Here is an 18786-nt window from a genome sequence, read left to right as displayed (position 1 = left end):
AGTACTCTCTGTGGATCCGAGAAGATCAACTGCTCTTGAGTTGGCTTCGTTCGTCTCTTTCCCCTCCGATCTTGGCTCAGGTTATGCGCTACAAATCAAGCAATGAGATCTGGCAATCTCAGGAGCATTTATTCTATCCTCGGAGCAAAGTTCGATTGATGTAGCTCCGCACTCAACTGCAGACAACCAAGAAATGATCCATGACCATCTCAGAATATGTATCATAAATGGAGAGCACTGCTGATACTCTCTCACTGACTGGCTGTCAGATCTCTGAAGATGATCTGATAATGCATCTCCTTCAGGGACTTCCTGTGGAATATGATGCGACTATTTCAAGCATCCTCACGCAGCAGTCCGGCTCTTTGAACCTCCAAGAGGTCCAATCTCTTCTCCTAAGTCAAGAAAATCGGTTGGAGATGTGGTCTGCTACTCAGACGCTGCACATTTCCATTCCCTTGGAAAACTTTGCCCAAGCAAGTCCCCGAGGTCGAGGCTATTCCAACAATCATGGTCAGAATTCCAATGGTCATGCCATAGGTGGTCGATCTAACAATCGTGGTCGAGGATATGGACGCAGCAGCAACAAATCTAAGTCGATCTGTCAAATCTGTGGAAAGGTTGGGCACACTGCCATTGTGTGTTGGTATCGCAATGAAGAAGGCAACCAACACCAAACCTCCCCCACCTCCCAATTTGCTCAGACCAAGTCTGTCTTCATCGCCTCTCCGGAGACTGTTGCCGATCCTGCATGGGATGCAGACAGTGGAGCTTCAGAAGACATAACTGCTGATATCAACAATCTCAAGGTCACTACTGACTACCATGGCCATGAACAATTGATGATTGGCAATGGTAAGCTTAATCCAATCACACATACTGGTAGTACTTCTTTTCCTTCAAATTTTCATAGTTGTCATCTATATCTCAAAAATGTATTGTGTGTGCCTAATATCAAGAAGAGCCTTATTAGTATTTCTAAACTAACTTCTGAAAATAATGTGTTTGTGGAATTTCATTCCAACAATTGTTATGTGAAGGACAACGCAACCAAAGCTCTACTTCTGGTAGGACAGCTTAAAGATGGACTATACCAATTGTTCCCCGCTGGTTCCAGTTCAAGGAAAACCCCAATGTCAAGTCTAGGTTCCTCTACTTGTAATAATTCTGTCTGTTTTACATCAGTCAAAGTTGTACTTGTATTTGTCATAGGCGTTTAGGACATCCCAATCCCAAAGTCTTGAGTCAATTGTCTTCTCAATTGAATGGATGTAAAACTTCACACAAATCAAATAAAGACTTGTTTTGCTCTTCTTGTCAACTTGGCAAGAGACATGTACTACCATTTTCACTGTCAAACAATAAAAGCACTCAACCACTCCAATTAGTTTATTCTAACTTGTGGGGACCAGCCCCTATTCCCTCAAATGATGGCTATAGGTATTATATACAATTCTTGGATGATTATTTTAGATTTACCTAGATATATCCTCTCACAACCAAGTTAGAAGCACTATCCATGTTTAAAGTTCTTAAACTTTATGTGGAAAAACAATTTGGTGCACCTATTAGAATGTTTCAAAGTGACTAGGGAGGGGAATATAGAACTTTTACCATTTTTATCCCAAAATGGTATTGCGTTTTGAAAGCCATGTTCACATGTCCATCAACAAAATGGGCATGTAGAACGCAAACACAGACACATAGTCGAGTTTGGTCTAACTCTCCTTGCCCAAGCCTCTATGCCACTAAGTTTTTGGTGGGAAGCTTTTCATACATCGGTTTATATCATAAATCAGTTACCTACCCCAATACTCAAAGTCCAGTCTCCATTTTTCAAACTTTTGCATACTCAATCTAACTACAAGTTTCTTAAGGCCTTTGGCTCTTCATGTTATCCACATCTTCGACTACATAATAGAAACAAACTTTAGTTTAAGTCTTCCTTATGTCTATCTGTAGGATACAATAATGGCCACAAAGGGTACAAGTGTCTTCACCCCTCTGGCCGTGTATATATCACTAGAAATTGCACCTTTGATGAACACTCATTTCCATATACACAACTATTTCCCAATGAGTCAACCAGCCATATGTCAAGTCACGTGTCCCCCAATCCTTCACTCAAATTTACTTTGTCCTCTCCAAGTAACACATGGTCTTCACCAACAACTCATACCAGTTCTACGTCCATCTTAGCTATTCCAGAAGTATCTCCACCTGTAGCAGCCACGTCAACACCACCACATACATCTGCTGCCACACAAGACTCATCTCCTATAGCTGCCACGTTTACACCTGCTCATGAAAATTCAGGTCAACTCTCTTCAGAGTCAGCAAATAATACAAGTGCACCAATTTTGGTTGAGCATGTGTCACATGCCTCACCACGTGTCTCTCATTCAACTTCACCTGTTGCTCCAACAATAATTCCACCACATTATAGGCCTACTTCAGCATCAACACATCAGATGCAAACACGAATTAAAGCTGGTGTTGCAAAGCCAAAAGCTCTTCTGAGTTCCAAGCATCCACTGTTGATAGAAGATGGTCCTCGAGAACCTTCCACAGTTAAGCAAGCTCTACAAAGTCCCATTTGGAAACAAGCTATGCTCCATGAATATGAAGCTCTAATAAAAAATGGCACGTGGTCCCTGGTGTCTCCTCCTCAAGGCAATGTTGCAGTAGGCAATAAATGGATTTTCAAGACTAAATACAATCCTGATGGTACAATACACAAGCACAAGGCTCGCCTAGTTGCAAAAGGGTTCCATCAAACTCCGGGGATTGATTTTTATATTACTTACAGTCAAGTGATAAAACCAGCCACCATTAGAATTGTTTTGACAACAACAATTCATTTTGGATGGAAGATACAACAACTTGATGTTAACAATGCATTCCTCAATGGTATGCTACAAGAAACAGTGTATATGGTTCAGCTGGCAGGATTTGTGAGCTCTACACATCCAAACCATGTTTGCAAACTCCACAAGGCAATTTACGGGCTCAAACAAGCTCCAAGGGCCTAGTTTGAGAGACTCAAGTCCACTCTACTTGGTTGGGGATTCAAGAATTCGAAAGCTGATGTATCTCTTTTCATTTATAGTAACAACTCTCAACTCATATTTCTTCTTGTCTATGTAGATGATCTACTAGTCACAGGAACGAGTCATACTCTTATACAAAAGCTGGTAACTGACTTGAATGGAGAATTTTCCTTAAAGGAGCTGGGTCCTATTCACTACTTCCTTGGAATAGAAGCATTTCGAGACTCTACTGGGTTGTATCCATCTTAGTCCAAGTACATCTCGGATCTTCTCTACAAAGTCAAAATGATAGAAGCAAAAGGTTGTTCAACTCCAGCAGCACCCCTGTCTTAGAGTGAAGGGGAATCAATGGAGGATCCTAGTATCTATCGGAGCACCATCAGAGCTCTTCAATACTTGACCATTACCAGGCCTGACATTTCTTACATTGTATCTAAGTTGAGCCAATTTTTACAAGATCCTATTGTCACTCATTGGAAAGCTTATAAAAGAGTACTTAGATATCTAAAAGACACTATTACTTATGGTATCTATTTCAGACCTGGAAACTCATGCACACTCACTCTACAGGGCTTTACTGATGCAGATTGGGCTAGCTGTCCAGATGATAGAAAGTCAACAGGAGCCTATTGCATGTATTTGGGTTTGAACTTAGTATCGTGGAGCTCCAAGAAACAACATGTCATTGCTCGTTCGAGTACCGAATTAGAGTACCATGCATTGGCTAACGCTGCTACTGAAATGGTTTGGCTCAAAGCTCTGCTGAAGGAAATGAATATACCAGTTCAACGGCCACCAATTATTTGGTGTGATAACATTGGAGCTGCATTACTAGCTGCCAACCTAGTTTATCATGCTTGTACTAAGAACATAGAGATAGATGTGCATTTTGTGAGAGATATGGTTCTGAAAAAATTGATTGACATTCAATATGTGCCAACACAAGACCAAGTGGCAGATGTTCTCACTGAAGGGCTATCTGTGGAGAGGTTTCTAAAGTTCAGGAACAAGCTTAAGGTGGTGAGTTCACCTTTTCGCTTGAGGGAGAATGTTGAGCCATCTTTTATATCAGATTCCCAAAGCTTCAGTGAGCATGAGAGAGGCGTGAGTTAGTTGGGTTTGTTATTATTGATCATTGTAATGGCCCGAGATTCTTCGGCAGTCTATTAGACTACTGTTACTTGTAACTCTTTCTATAAATAACATTGGCTCACCTTTCTGATGTGATACAGAGAGTTCTTCACTATCTCAAAACTTCTTCTCCTTTTTTTATTCTATCTTATATACATATATGTTTATATTGTTGCTTGTACAATATCAAATATTTTTATAATTAGAACTTTATACATTTATTTTGGCTGCATCTTTTCCTTTATACAAAAAGTTGAAGTTGTATATTATTATTTGACATGCAAATGTAGTAATCTAAATGAAGATGACTTATTAGAGGTAATAACTCTTTTTTTTATACGTGTGTGTGTATATATATATCTTTGTATGTGAATGTTTTCATTCATTTATGTATAAAAAATACATTATTTTCTTTTTAATGATTGACATGCAAGAGAAGAAGGAAGTGTCGTGGGAGAGAGGTTTTACCGTATAAACCGTACTAGTAAAAAAATATTTTAGTTTAACATATTAATGAAATAAATATATATATATAAATAAAATTGAAATAAAATAAAACATAACATAAAAGTGTAAAAGAAAGACAGATTACTGTATTTATAGCAATTTCTTTAATTTTTTTTAAACAATAATATTTTTTTTTTCATTGAGAGTGCTAAATATATTTTAATTTTATTTAAATAATAAATTATAATGGTGAAAAACTAAAAAAATAAAATTATTTACTAATGGAAAATTTTGTACTAAAAATATTTAAGAAGTATGTGAAAAGAAATTTTAAGAATTTAAAGATTTCACGAGTACGTTTTGCTCTCTCTCAGCTCCTTGAGCTGGTGCCATGGCGAAGAAGGGTAAGGTTCTGGTGAAATCGGTAGGGAAGAAGAAGAAGAAACGAGGGCCGTCCTCGTCGAATATGGTAAAAAAAATGAAATCAATGGCTGAAGTACTCGGTGTGGGGGCTATTGATTTCTCTGATGGAGAGCTGGGGAATGGGACAGAGCCTCCTTCTCCATTGCCGTTGATACATGAGAATGAAGATCTGGTGCTTTCTCTGGAGGCGACGCTGGTGAGCTTGCAAAGACAGGACGATATTAGGCAAAGCTTTTCAAATTTCCTTTCTGCATCGCATCGTTGTGCTAAGGAAGTTAGTGAAGGTAAGAGTCCAACTCCTCCGGTGCTCAGATCTGGTTCTGTAGTTCAAAATCTGAGTGTTAAATTTGGTAATTCTGAGGTGATTTCTGAGGGGAAACAGGGGATTAAGATTGAATTAGAGGATATTGAAGAGGGGGTTAATTTTTGGAATTCTTCTCTTGTTGGCTATGTGTTGGGAGCAAATCCCCCTTTGTCTGTTCTGGAGGGTTTTGCTAGAAGGGTATGGAGAAACATAGGAGTTGATAAGGTGGGTGCAATCTCTCCTGGCGTTTTCATCATTCGTTTTGATACAATTGAAAATAGAGATGCAGTGCTGGAAGGAGGATTTGTTTTCTTTGATAAGAAACCAGTCATACTCAAGCCTTGGGATGCTAATTCGGATTTTAAGAAGGAGAATGTTTGCAAGGTCCCTACATGGATTCAACTCACTGATTTAGATTTGAAGTACTGGGGTGAACGCTCACTTTTCAAGATTGTTAGTCAATTGGGCAAGCCTTTAATGGTAGATCAAATTACTAAGAACCGAGAGAAGTTGAACTTTGCAAGAATTCTAATTGAGGTTTCAATTGATCAGGAGTTTCCTGAGATGATTAGATTTGAAAATGAGTTGGGGTATAATGTCTCTGTTAGTGTGCACTATGAGTGGGTTCCTGCTTATTGCAGGCATTGTAAAGGCATGGGACACAAAGCACTAGATTGCCGCAAGAAGGAGGGTAAAAAAACAAGAATGGGTTGTGAAAGTAGGGGAGGCCAAAGCAGCTTGGAAAGAACAAGGAAAACATATTGAGGTTGATGATGAAGGTTTCCAAGCTGTTTCAAAAGGAGGGAAACACAAACATACCGACTTGAACATTATGATGGTTACTAACAATAGTTTTCAAGTTTTAGTGGAAGAGAAAGGAGAATGTTCAATGGTTTCCAGGGAAGAGAATACTAGTGGAGGATGGGGAGTACCTCCTCTATATAATGGATAGAATTATGTCTTGGAATGTGAGGGGTCTCAATACCCATCATAAGCAGAGTGAGGTTAAGAAGTTAATCTCCTATCATAAGGTTGGGTTGATTGGGCTCCTGGAGACAAGGGTCAAGGCTCATAAATTGGGAGCTTTGTACCTTCATATGTTCTTGGGTTGGTGTTTCACTTCGAATAATGCGTGGCATAATGGAGGTCGTATTGTGGTGGCTTGGAATCCTATTATGTTTTCGGTCTCTATCATTAAGTGTTCTAGCCAATTAATTCATCTTTTGGTTAGGCCTCTTGATAAAGGAATTGGTTTTTATGTCTCATTTGTGTATGGTTTTAATGAAGAGGAAGGGCGGGTTGGGTTATGGAAGGAAATATATGACTGTTTCACTCAAGAGCCTTGGCTGGTGCTTGGAGACTTCAATGATATTTTACACAAGGATGAGAGGATTGGGGTGAAAAGTAAAGTACAGTAAGTCAGTGGCTTTCCAGCAATGTATAAAGAAGTGTAATTTGGAGGATGTCAAGTTCACTGGAAGTTTCTTTACTTGGACTAACAAACAGCAAGGAGATGATAGAATTTACTCTAAAATTGATAGAGTTTTGGCTAACCAGAGATGGCTTGACTGGTTTACTGCAACTGAAGTTATTTTCTTGAATGAAGGAATGTTTGATCATTGCCCAGCCATGTTGTCTGTTTATCCTACTGTGGGAAATGGTAAGAAACCATTTCGGTACTTTAAAATGTGGAACTCTGCACCTGGCTTTTTTGAGCAGGTTAAACAAGATTGGCAGGAGGTGGTGTTTGGAACCCCAATGTTCCGAGTTGTGAGGAAGCTAAAGCGATTAAAAATCTTACTTAAGGAGCTGAACAGGAAGGGTTTTAATGAGCTTCATTCTGCTCATATCAAGGCTTTGCAGGATCTCAAAGAGTGCTAGGACCATTTAAAAGAAGATTTGCTGAATGAGAGGTTGATAGTTAAAGAATCACAAGCTAGGAAAAATTATTCAGAGATACACAAATTATATTGCTCCTTTCTTCATCAAAAAGCAAAGGTTAAATGGCTGCAAGAAGGAGATGAGAATACATCGTTTTTTCATGCTAGTCTTAGGGATAGAAGAGGCCAAAATAGAATATACTTAGTCAAGGCTGAAACAGGTGCTTGGGTAGACAAGCCAGAAGATGTTTCTTTTGTTTTCCTTTCTTATTATCAAACTTTATTGGGGTGCAAGCTGGAAAACAGATTTTCAGTTAATAGGAATGTGGTTCGACATGGGCCGGTTGTGACTGATATTCAAGCTAGGCCTCTGCTGGAGCATTATTCTATGGAAGAGGTAAAGCAAATTGTATTCTCTATTCCTGGTATAAAAGCTCCTGGTCCGGATGGGTATTGTAGCTATTTTTTTCAAGACTGTTGGGATATTGTTGGGGCTGATATGAGTGAGGCTGTGCTGTCTTTTCTCCACACGGGCAGTATTTTAAAGGAAATTAATGCTACCACCCTTACTCTTATCCCTAAGAGTAAGTGCCCTAATAATGTTAGTGACTATAGGCCTATTGCCTGCTGCAATGTGATATACAAGGTGGCCACAAAATTAATTTTCTTTCGGTTAAAACATGTGTTTACCAGATCTGATTGCTAAGAATCAAGGTGGTTTTATTCATGGTAGGTTTATTGCTCACAACATTATGATATGTCAAGACCTAGTGCGCCATTATGGTAGGAAAAATTGCAAACCTAGTTGTATGATCAAGCTTGATCTTAGAAAGGCGTATGACACTATAGAATGGGGATTCATAGAAGAAATGCTTGATGCTTTGCAATTTCCTGGTGAGTTTATTCAACTTATCATGAACTGTGTTCGGACTCCTAGATTTTCATTGATGTTTAATGGTGAGTTCCACGGTTTCTTTGAATCCAAAAGAGGTCTAAGACAAGGAGATCCCTTGTCCCCTCTTTTATTTGTCTTAGGCATGGAATATTTGCCCCGAATTATGGGGAAGGTAGGGGAGAGAGCTGGTTTTAGATTTCATGATCATTGTGAAGAACTTAGGCTGAACCATCTTAGCTTTGCTGATGATATATTACTGTTCTTTCATGGCGACTTCAAATCGGTCTATCTCATCTTACAAGGATTGAAATTATTCTCCAAGACCTCGGGGCTATTCCCTAGTAAAGAGAAATCAGCCATTTATTGTGGGGGCATGGAGGAAACTAAGGTTTAGCGTATTTTAGAAGCCTCTGGTTTTCAGCGAAACTCATTGCCTTTCAGGTACTTGGGAGTTCCTATTTGTGCTAAAAAAATTTCTGCCATGGAGTGTTCGGTTCTCCTTGAGAAAATGACTGGGCGAATAAGGCGGTGGAGCACTAGGAACTTGTCTTTTGCTGGGAGGATCACTCTTATTAATTCGGTACTTATCTCTATTCACTCATATTGGAGTCAGCTTTTTCTTATCCCGAAAAGAATCCTGAAGGAGATTAATGCTATTTGTCGGGCTTTCCTGTGGCACGGGGCAGCAATTAGTTCTAACCCAGGAGGGGTTGCTTGGGAGAAAATCTGTTGTCCTAAAAGGGCTGGGGGACTTGGCTTCCGAAACATCCTGGCATGGAATAAAGCTGCTCTTGGGAAGTATGTCTCGTCAATTTCTTCTAAGAAGGATGACTTATGGGTTAAATGGATTAATTCTGTGTACATAAAGGAACAGGTTTGGTGGGACTACTCTGCCCCTGTGCAGAGTAGCTGGTACTGGAAGAAAGTTGTTGCTGTCAAGGACACTCTTAAATCTTTGGTTGATGAGCATCAGTTCTCAGTTGGGCCTTATAGAATCAAATAGGGTTATGAACTATTCTGGCCAGAAGGCGATAACTATCAATGGAGTAAGGAGGTTTGGAGTAGATTTAACATACCCAAACACAGGTTTATTTTTTGGTTGGCTGTCCAAGATCGACTAAAAACTAGAGATAGGCTGTTCAAGTTTGGTATAATGCAGGATTGTGCTTGTCTCCTGTGTGGAGTTGAGAAGGAATCTGCTGCTCATTTGTTGTTTGAGTGTAATGTTAGCAAAAGGTGTTTGCAGGAAGTCAAAAGCTGGCTCCATTGGCAAGCTAAATCTGTTTCATTGCAGCAGCTGGTTAGGTGGAATAATCGTTCAAAGATTAGCAAATTCAAGAAGCTCTGTTTTGCTGCTTGCCTTGTTGCTCTGGTGTATCATCTTTGGCAGTCCAGAAATGATGCCTTGTGGTCCTTAAAAGTAGCTAGATTGGATCTAATTGTAAAAAGGATAACTGAATCTGTTAAAAATAGAATCTTATTTGTTTGGCCTAAACATATTGGTCAGGAAGATACAAAATGGTTTGAGAAATTATAGGTTGCATATATGTTTATTTTGGTTTTTTGTTCTGGTGTATAGTCTGGTGCAGGCCTTGAATTAAGGTGCTGGTAGTTTGTAAATGGTTGTTTGATGGAATATACTTTCTGATTTCCCAAAAAAAAAATTTAAGAATTTAATATGGATTTATAGTTGGATGTGGAGAGAAAAAAGTAAGTATTTATAGAAGTACTCAAAAATTAAAGGGAAATCTACAAAAATGCACTAAATTTTGAAAAATATATGAAAATACAGTTCATTACAAAAATACTGAGTTTTTGTACAAAAACATGGAAGCGTAAAAGTGTAAATATGGAGTAGCAAAATTGTAAATAAAAACTGGTAAAATGTAGTGCTTTTGTGAACAACGTTTACAAACTTGTAAACATCTGTTACAAATTTATAAACACCTGTTACATTTTTGTAAACATCTCTTACAAAAATCAGTTATAAATATGTATTTTTGTAAACAAAAATTCTAGACAAATACTTAACTAAGTAAATTTATTTTGCAACAAAGTTTTACAAAACTAGTTTTATAACTAAAAAGTATATATTTGTAACTAACATTTACAAAAATAATTTATAATTTTAACATCAAAATGATTATAACAAAGATTTACAAATCTAATCTAAAAATATTCAAATAATAATATTGTGACTATCAACAACTATATTGTAACACACAATTATTAAACCAATAACTAATGTTACTATATTATAACAAGTAAACATATGTTACATTTTAGTAAATAACTTTTACATGTTTGTGAACAATTTTTAGAAAAATCAGTAGAAAAAAATGTCTTTTTGTCAACAAAAGAAATTATAGACTACTTTATAACTAAAAATAAAATTCATTTTTGTAACAATTTTTTTAAAACTAGAAAGTAGGAAATTTATTTTGTAGCTAAAATTTACAAAAATATTATATATTTCAATTAACATAATTATAATTTAGATTTATAAATCCAATTTAAAAATATTCAAATAATAATGATATTGATATTGTGATTATCCTTAACTATATCTCTTTTATATAATAAGTGTGTAGAAAATGGAAATGATTGGCTTTAATGATTTTTTATTTTTTTAATGTTAACTTTAACGGAATATTCTTATATTTAACAGAATATTCTTATATTTAACGGTAGTTTGTAAACACTCAAACTTAAATAAAATAAAATAACATAAATAATTGAAAAAAATTAAAATAGGATATTTTTGAGATATTTTACAATGATAATTATTTAAAAATAATAAATAATTAAACAAATTAAAATAGGATATTTTTGAGATATTTTACAATGATAATTATTTTAAAATAATAACTAATTAAACAAATTAAAATATGATATTTTTTTAGATATTTTACAATAAATAATTATTTAAAAATAATAAAACCATACGTTTTATAACTTAAACTCACTTATTAGAATAATATCATATTAAACATATAATATAATCTACTGTGAATTAGCAACAAATTATTTTTGAAAAAAACTAGCAAGAAACTTAAATTTAAAATTCACGTATAATATTTAATATTACATTAAACATATAATATATAATCTTTTGTTGTCACTCACAAATTCAAAAAATAGAACAAACATAAACATAAACAAAAATAAATAAATCATTTAATTAAAATAGGATATTTATTTCAAAATTTATATGACATTAATATAAATTTAATAAAAATAATTAATAAATTCTATAAATAAAACTAAGCAAACATGCATATTGCATGTTGCTTGTAATATTTCAATCAGAGGTAAGAAAACTGCACCCTGTGTATGTGACATGCATGATTGTTGTTGATGCATGTTGATTGATAAATGTGGACATGGATTGCATATTAAATGCTAGCGAATGTTGTTTACCTGTTGTTGACGCGGTTCTTCGCCAACAGGTAATTAAGAGAAGAAGAGAAAGGGATTAGTACTGAAAGTAGAACCGTCACAGATATGAAATCTTAGGGAATGAACTAGGTGACTCAAGACACGTTTTTTAAGTGGTTCAAAGGTTAAAATCCTTCTACTCCACTAGTCAATATTATTCATATATTCTGGGTATTTGGTTTACAAAGTATATTGCTCTTTTTAGACTATTTTTTCCAACCCCTATCAACTCCCAGGGTCCCCATATTTATAGGAGAAGGCACCTCGAAGTTGGTAGGGAGGTCATCCCGTGACCTTACCATTTGTCATATCAACTCTGTGACATTTATGATTAATTCCTAAACCTGACACATAAGTGTGGTCTAATCAGTATGTAAGGAGATAATGGGCCGCACGACCCAACCCAGCCGTGGGTGTCTGAATGCGCACGTTCCTGCTGCGTGTCCGAGAAGTCAGAGGGATATCGGACACATGATGTCAGATATATGCACGTTTATCTTGCGTGTGTTGACTTTACAAAGGGTCAGAGATCCATAGCCAGCTCGTACCACGAGCTGCTTCCCTGAACCTACCTTCAGCCTTCAGGCCTTCTGATGCCTTCCTCCAGTCTTGGGGGCCCTTGGCGAGTCCTTGAGGATCCCTCGAGCTAAGAGGGTACGACCTCGAAACCAGGAGCTCCGGACTAGGGGAATTTACGGACTAACCATGATTAGTTCGAGGCTCGACCTGCTAACCAGCCCGTGGTAAAACCAGGGCGTACATCTGCCCCCCAAGCTCCTGCTCGTGGTATACGACGCCATATATAGAAGACCACAGTAGGGGCTTTTAGACTTCCCCACAACCCTTCACCTTCCATTCTTTGTGCAGGCGTCTGATACGTGGAACGTCGTGGGTGGTGACGGTACGTTTTACGAGAACCGCATTTAATGGCCTAGCCTATTGCCCAGCCGTCGTTTCATATTTCGAGTGGAAGGCCTCGGATCCCTCACTAGGGCCATCCAAGAGCCTTCTTCACGTGATCCTTTCCTTATATAAAAAGGGGGTGGCCACCCTACGCACGGGCCATCCCTTTATTCAAAAATTTCCCAAATCTCTTTCCTTCTTCCTTCTCTGACTTTCAGAAGAACGAAACCCTCGACTCTACTGCCACCATTTTCCTTGTTCAAGAAGCTTAGGCGCACGAGTTTCTTCAAAGCTTTGGAAGCTACTGCACCGACGAGGCTCCTACCAACGCAACACTCTCGTTTACCATCCAGCCATATACTGTAAGTTTTCTGACCCTGTTCATTTTGAAAACATGCCACTGTAGCTTAGGTAAAAAATTTTACTGTAGCCGCATGCAAGGGTTTTCTGGGTTGCGCGGGTAGGAGGGTGACAGCCCCTTTTAGGCCAGGGCACACTTGTTGTAGGAAATCGCCTTAGAGTATGGGTTTCAAGATGCTTCTTCAGGAACAATTTTTGGTTAAGATCTTTAGGAATTTTGGGTGCAAAACCGAGTTGCTTAGGGGATATGCCTCAAAAGCGGTTTTGCAACGTTCTACCTGTTGAAACTTCCCCCCCAAGGAAAATTTTTACTCTGAACCCCCTGACACACGAATTCCGAGTAATCTGGGATCTGTTGGGAGCATAGGCGCGTGTTCATTGAACCGCGTGGTTCCACTCTCCACAGGCTGGGCTTACCTCAGCTCGTGTAAATAATAATTGCTTCGTCCTTCTGCTTGGGTCGCCTTTTCTAAAGTGTTTTCTTTTGTTCGATAGGCGACCAGATGGCTCCAAAAAGGAATCTACCTCAGAAGAACGTGGGAAGCTCGGTCTCCCGGCAAGAGAAAGGAAAGGCGGTGATGTCAAGCTCGCCGATCCCCCACTTCGGGCCGGCCGTGGAGAAGCAGGTCGAGGTGGCCCCCGACGCCTTCTTTGAGGCGGAGAGAATCATCTCGAAGATAACCGACCAGGCGAAGATCAACAAACTCTTCCTCACCCATAACATTCCACTGGGGAAAGCCTCCGTGATTGCCCGACCTGCTGCGGAGGGCAAGTGGAGCTGCACGCCGCTCGACGAATCGTTCGTGGCCTGGAGCGGTGAACACTTCAAGGCAGGGGCCTTCCTTCCCTTGGATCAGTACTTCGCTGATTTCCTGAATTATGTGGGGTTGGCCCCATTTCAGCTCCCCCCCAACTCCTACCGTCTGCTGGCGGGGTTGAGGTATTTATTCAAGAAGCAGGAGTGGGAGGTCCCCACTCCTGCGGATATTCTATATTTCTTCTGCCTCAAAGCCAGCCCGGACCAGCGGGGGCGAGGTGACGGGTTCTACTACTTGACCCGTTTCCTTAATACGGCGACGGTCATCGAGCTTCCAAGCCATCCAAATGACTTCAAGGACCAGTTCTTCATGTCAACTGGGTTCCGGAATTGCGAGCACCATTATTTTAATCGCCCTCGTAAGTGATCCCTGACCTTAGCTTGCCTTTTAAGTGTTTTTTTTTATTTTAGCTCCTCCCGTATTCCATCCTGACTCCAGCCAATCTTGCAGCCATCTACGCAAGGACCGAAAAGTCTGCGACCCTCGGTGGTCAGTATGACACATTGGCGGGCCTGCCCCCCAGCGAAAAGGACTACCGCGTGCTCGTGACGGACGAGACGATGGTGTTCTGCAAATTGATCTTTCCAAACCAGACTCTAAACCTGAAGAGGCCTCGGGGGCCGCCCCCAGCCCGCGACAACAGGCCTATCACCGTGGAGGAGGTCGCGGCAGAGGAAGACGAGGAGGACGAGGTGGCTGAAGTTCCGCTCGTGAGGAATAGAAAGAGGACCTTGGAGGTCACCCAGGGGATGGACGAGGAGAGGATCCAAACCGAGGCAGCCGCGGGTCCTTCCGGCCAAGGTAACCCTTGTTTGTTTAAGAATGTAGATAGGGCCACTGCAGACCCCCGACTGGTTAGGTTCAATCCTAGGCAAATCGTTCATCGTCACGGGAGAGACCCGGACCTGAATACACTCCTGCTCCATTGTGTTGACCGGCTCGTGCTGGATCACCAAGAGAGCCGGCCTAGGGGAACCGTAGTAGTAGATAACACCCTAGCTTTTAGGTCGATCCTTTTTGAGGAGTATGGGACCAACTTACGCACATGGCCATCACTTTAGAGGGGTGTCTATGCTCCGGGGCTTAGACAGTATGTAGAAGAGTCCAGCCCCGAGTCAGAACTGGACCTAGAACCTGCGCCAGTTCGTGAGATAATTGTCCTAGGCTCTTCCAGCTCGGGGGGTAGGGCTCCCTTAATATTCGTATACTTTTTGCTTTTAACCTCTGCATGATTGCTAACTTGCAATAACCATGTTTTTGTTTTTGGCAGAAGAGATGTCTCAGCCCGGGGGTAATCTGCGGGGTGTAGTCTTCGGCGGGAATCCCCCAGCAGGGCCAAGGTTGAAAAGGCTCCGAAAGTCCAAGAGCGCGGCCGGGGCCTCCACCAAATCCCCGACTAAGGAGAAGGAAAAAACCCCGCCATCCCAGGTCGAGGGGGCAATCCTTCCTGCTGCCGGAGCAGGACACATGCCCCCGCCGCCCCAGCGATCTCCATCAGCCACCCAGGACGTGGTACTGGAGGTCGGGACTCCGGCTGTGACAGCCCCGGGCGTACGCATCTCGGTCGACCCCCAGGATCTGGAAAAGATCCCAGAAGCATTCCGGGGGACGGTGTACGAGTCGGCAAGCTATGCCGTCAGCCATTTCTATAAGCTCAAAGAGAGGGAGCTCCGGGCTATCGAAAAAACGAGCCCGGCCCGAGTCATAGAGTCTTCGATGGACATGACCCTAACGGTAATCTGCCCCATTCTTTTAAAGCTTTAACACTTGCACAATGCCTCGTTTTTCCACTTAGCCAACTTATCCTTCCTTTCTTGCAGGGCATTGCTACCGCACATCGAGGTATCGCCAGGACTAAGGCTCAGCTCGCGGAGATGGAGGCTGAGCGCCAGACCGCCCTTCAGGAAGCTCAGGCGGCGAAAGATGCGCTGGCGGCTTCGGAGGCCGAGCTAGAGAGGATCCGCTCAAAGAACCGGGAACTTGAAACCTCCCTTGCCACTTCGCGAACAGACCTCGAGGCAGCGAAGACTGAGGCCCAGGCCGCTCTGGAGGCCGCCTTGGAAGCCGAGCGGGCCATCTCAGAGCAGTCCATGCAGGACCTGTTCTATCACTACTGGGCCCATAACCCGGATGCTGACTTCTCTTTTATGCCGCCGGACCTCTGGGCTTTTTTGCTGCCGAAGCTCCAAGCCCGCCTAAACAAAGAGGTACCGCCCTCAGAGACTGGGGAAGCCTCTGGCGCGGCGGATCAGGACGAGATCGCGACCTCCAAAGGGCCAGCTGATGGGGCTTAGGGCACTTCTCCTTATGCATTTTTAATTAATTTATTTTGTCTTTGTAACCTTTTCATGAGGTATTTTCACCTCGAGACGATTTACTTGGCAATCTTAACTTATATATATATATTTTTATATATAAGCTTAGTTCATGCTAACCGTTATTTATATCCCGAGCTCTTTAAGAAAGAGCCACGACCAATAAACTTAAGTTAACTTCCAAGTTTTATGACCCGGTTAAAACCAGGAACTTATTTTGAAAACTTAGTTCGTGTTAACTTTTATCCATATCCCGAGCTCTTTAAGAAGAACCACGATCCATAAATTTAAGTTAACTTCTAAGTTTTATATGACCCGATTAAAACCAGGAACTTATTTTGAAAACTTAGTTCGTGTTAACTTTTATCCATATCCCGAGCTCTTTAAGAAGAACCACGATCAATAAATTTAAGTTAACTTCTAAGTTTTATATGACCCGGTTAAAACCAGGAACTTATTTTGAAAACTTAGTTCGTGTTAACTTTTATCCATATCCCGAGCTCTTTAAGAAGAACCACGATCAATAAATTTAAGTTAACTTCTAAGTTTTATATGACCCGGTTAAAACCAGGAACTTATTTTGAAAACTTAGTTCGTGTTAACTTTTATCCATATCCCGAGCTCTTTAAGAAGAACCACAATCAATAAATTTAAGTTAACTTCTAAGTTTTATATGACCCGGTTAAAACCAGGAACTTATTTTGAAAACTTAGTTCGTGTTAACTTTTATCCATATCCCGAGTTCTTTAAGAAGAACCACGATCAATAAATTTAAGTTAACTTCTAAGTTTTATGACCCGGTTAAATCCAGGATAGGATTTAGTTCGCGTTAACCCTTATCCATGGATAAGAGTCAACATCTAAGTCGTTAAGGAGACCTGGTTATATCCACGCACCATATGCCCTCCAAGTAACTGGGAAAGGGCCTTTCGTGGTTACTTTAAAATCACACTACAAATAAAAAGAAACATTTGATTTTTATTTATACATAGAAAGTGGCCTTCCAGGCCTTACAAGTGGATCATTGATAGTATTTCTTTAAGTGGATGGCATTCCAAGTCCGCGGGATCGCCCCTCCATCAAGTCGAGCTAACTTATAAGTTCCTTCCTTGATGACTTCGATGACCTGGTATGGTCCTTCCCAGTTTGGTCCCAAAACCCCATCTTTGGGATCTTTTCCGGCCAGGAAAACTCTCCTTAGGACCAAATCGCCAACGCTAAAGGCACATTTTTTGACCTTAGTGTTGAAGTAGCGAGTGATCTTTTGCTGATAATAGGCGAGCTGGAGTTGCGAATCCTCCCTCCTTTCATCAACTAGGTCTAGGGAATGGCATAGGAGTTCGTGGTTCCGATCTTGGTCGTAGGACTAGACTCTATGCGACAGAACTTTAACCTCCACGAGGAGGACTGCTTCACTCCCAAAGGTTAGGGAGAAAGGAGTGTGACCCGTGGGAGTCCGATGTGAGGTCCGATATGCCCTCAGGACCTGGGGGAGCTGTTCTGGCCAGACCCCCTTTGCCTCATCTAGCCTCTTCTTGAGGCTTGCCTTTAGAGTTTTGTTCACAGCCTCAACCTGGCCGTTCGCCTGGGGATAGGCCACGGACGAGAAGCTTTTCACAATTCCGTGCCTTTCACAAAATTCGGTGAACAGATCGCTGTCAAATTGAGTGCCGTTGTCGAAGACGATCTTCTTAGGTAGGCCAAATCGACAGATGATGCTTTTCACCACAAAGTCGAGTACCTTCTTCGATGTTATTGTCGCCAACGGCTCTGCTTCGGCCCACTTGGTGAAGTAGTCAATGGCTACCACGGCGTAACGGACCCCGCCCTTTCCGGTGGGCAGGGCGCCTACTAGATCTATTCCCCAAACGGAAAATGGCCAAGGAGCCGAGATCATTTTTAGCTCGACCGGAGGAGCTCGGGCAACCACAGCGAATCGCTGACACTTGTTGCACCTTTTCACATACGAGATTGAGTCTTTGGACAGAGTCGGCCAATAATAACCTTGCCTGAGAACCTTTAAGGCCAGGCTTTGCCCCCCAGTGTGGTCTCCGCAGAATCCTTCATGAACTTCCTGCAGGATGGCCTTCGCTTCACTTGGAAGAACGCAACGGAGGAGATGTAGGGAGTGCCCACGTCGGTATAACACTCCCTCGACTAGCGTATATCTAGGAGCTTAATAAAGGACTCGCCGTGCGTCGTTACGTTCTTCGGGTAACCTGCCCTCGACGAGATACTGAAGAATGGGAGTCATCCAGGTCGGCCTAATATCAATCATTTCGATCTCTGCCCGATCTCCTTCTATGCTCGGTTTTTCCAAGAATTCTATTGGCACCAACCCCAGGGTTTCTGTCTCTCCCGAGGTGGCGAGTTTGACGAGAGCATCTGCGTTGGCGTTCTGCTCCCGAGGTATCTGTTCGATCGACCCTCGCCCAAATGCAGACAGCTCGTCTTTTACTTTTGCCAAATAGGCGGCCATCTTGGGTCCCCGCGCCTGATATTCTCCCAGAACCTGGTTCACCACGAGCTGGGAGTCACTGAAGCACTGGACGGAGCTCGCCTTTAGCTCACTAGCTACCCTCAGCCCAACCAACAAAGCCTCGTACTCTGCCTCGTTGTTAGACGCCCTGAACCCGAACCTTAGCGCCGAGTGGAATCTATGTCCCTCGGGGGATATCAGGATGATTCCGGCCCCGGAGCCGTTCTCGTTAGATGAACCATCAATGAAGATCTTCCACGACGAAGGTGGGGAGGCGACTTGAGGCAAGCCTTCTGATGGATTCTCCTGGAATCCCGTGCACTCCGCCACGAAGTCAGCCAAG

General features: G+C 41.4%; 1 protein-coding gene across 1 annotated transcript; it reads left to right on the top strand.

The window, feature by feature from the left end:
* The first annotated feature begins 3398 nt into the window (after positions 1-3398).
* LOC133831816 (secreted RxLR effector protein 161-like) lies at positions 3399-4163 on the top strand. The gene has a single exon (XM_062262228.1). It carries the CDS (start codon positions 3399-3401, stop codon positions 4161-4163), a length of 765 nt encoding a protein of 254 aa, XP_062118212.1.
* The last annotated feature ends 14623 nt before the right edge of the window (positions 4164-18786 follow it).

This window comes from Humulus lupulus, chromosome 4 (genome assembly GCF_963169125.1).
Source record: "Humulus lupulus chromosome 4, drHumLupu1.1, whole genome shotgun sequence".
Taxonomy (NCBI): Eukaryota; Viridiplantae; Streptophyta; class Magnoliopsida; order Rosales; family Cannabaceae; genus Humulus; species Humulus lupulus.
This window is presented reverse-complemented; position numbering and strand designations above follow the sequence as displayed.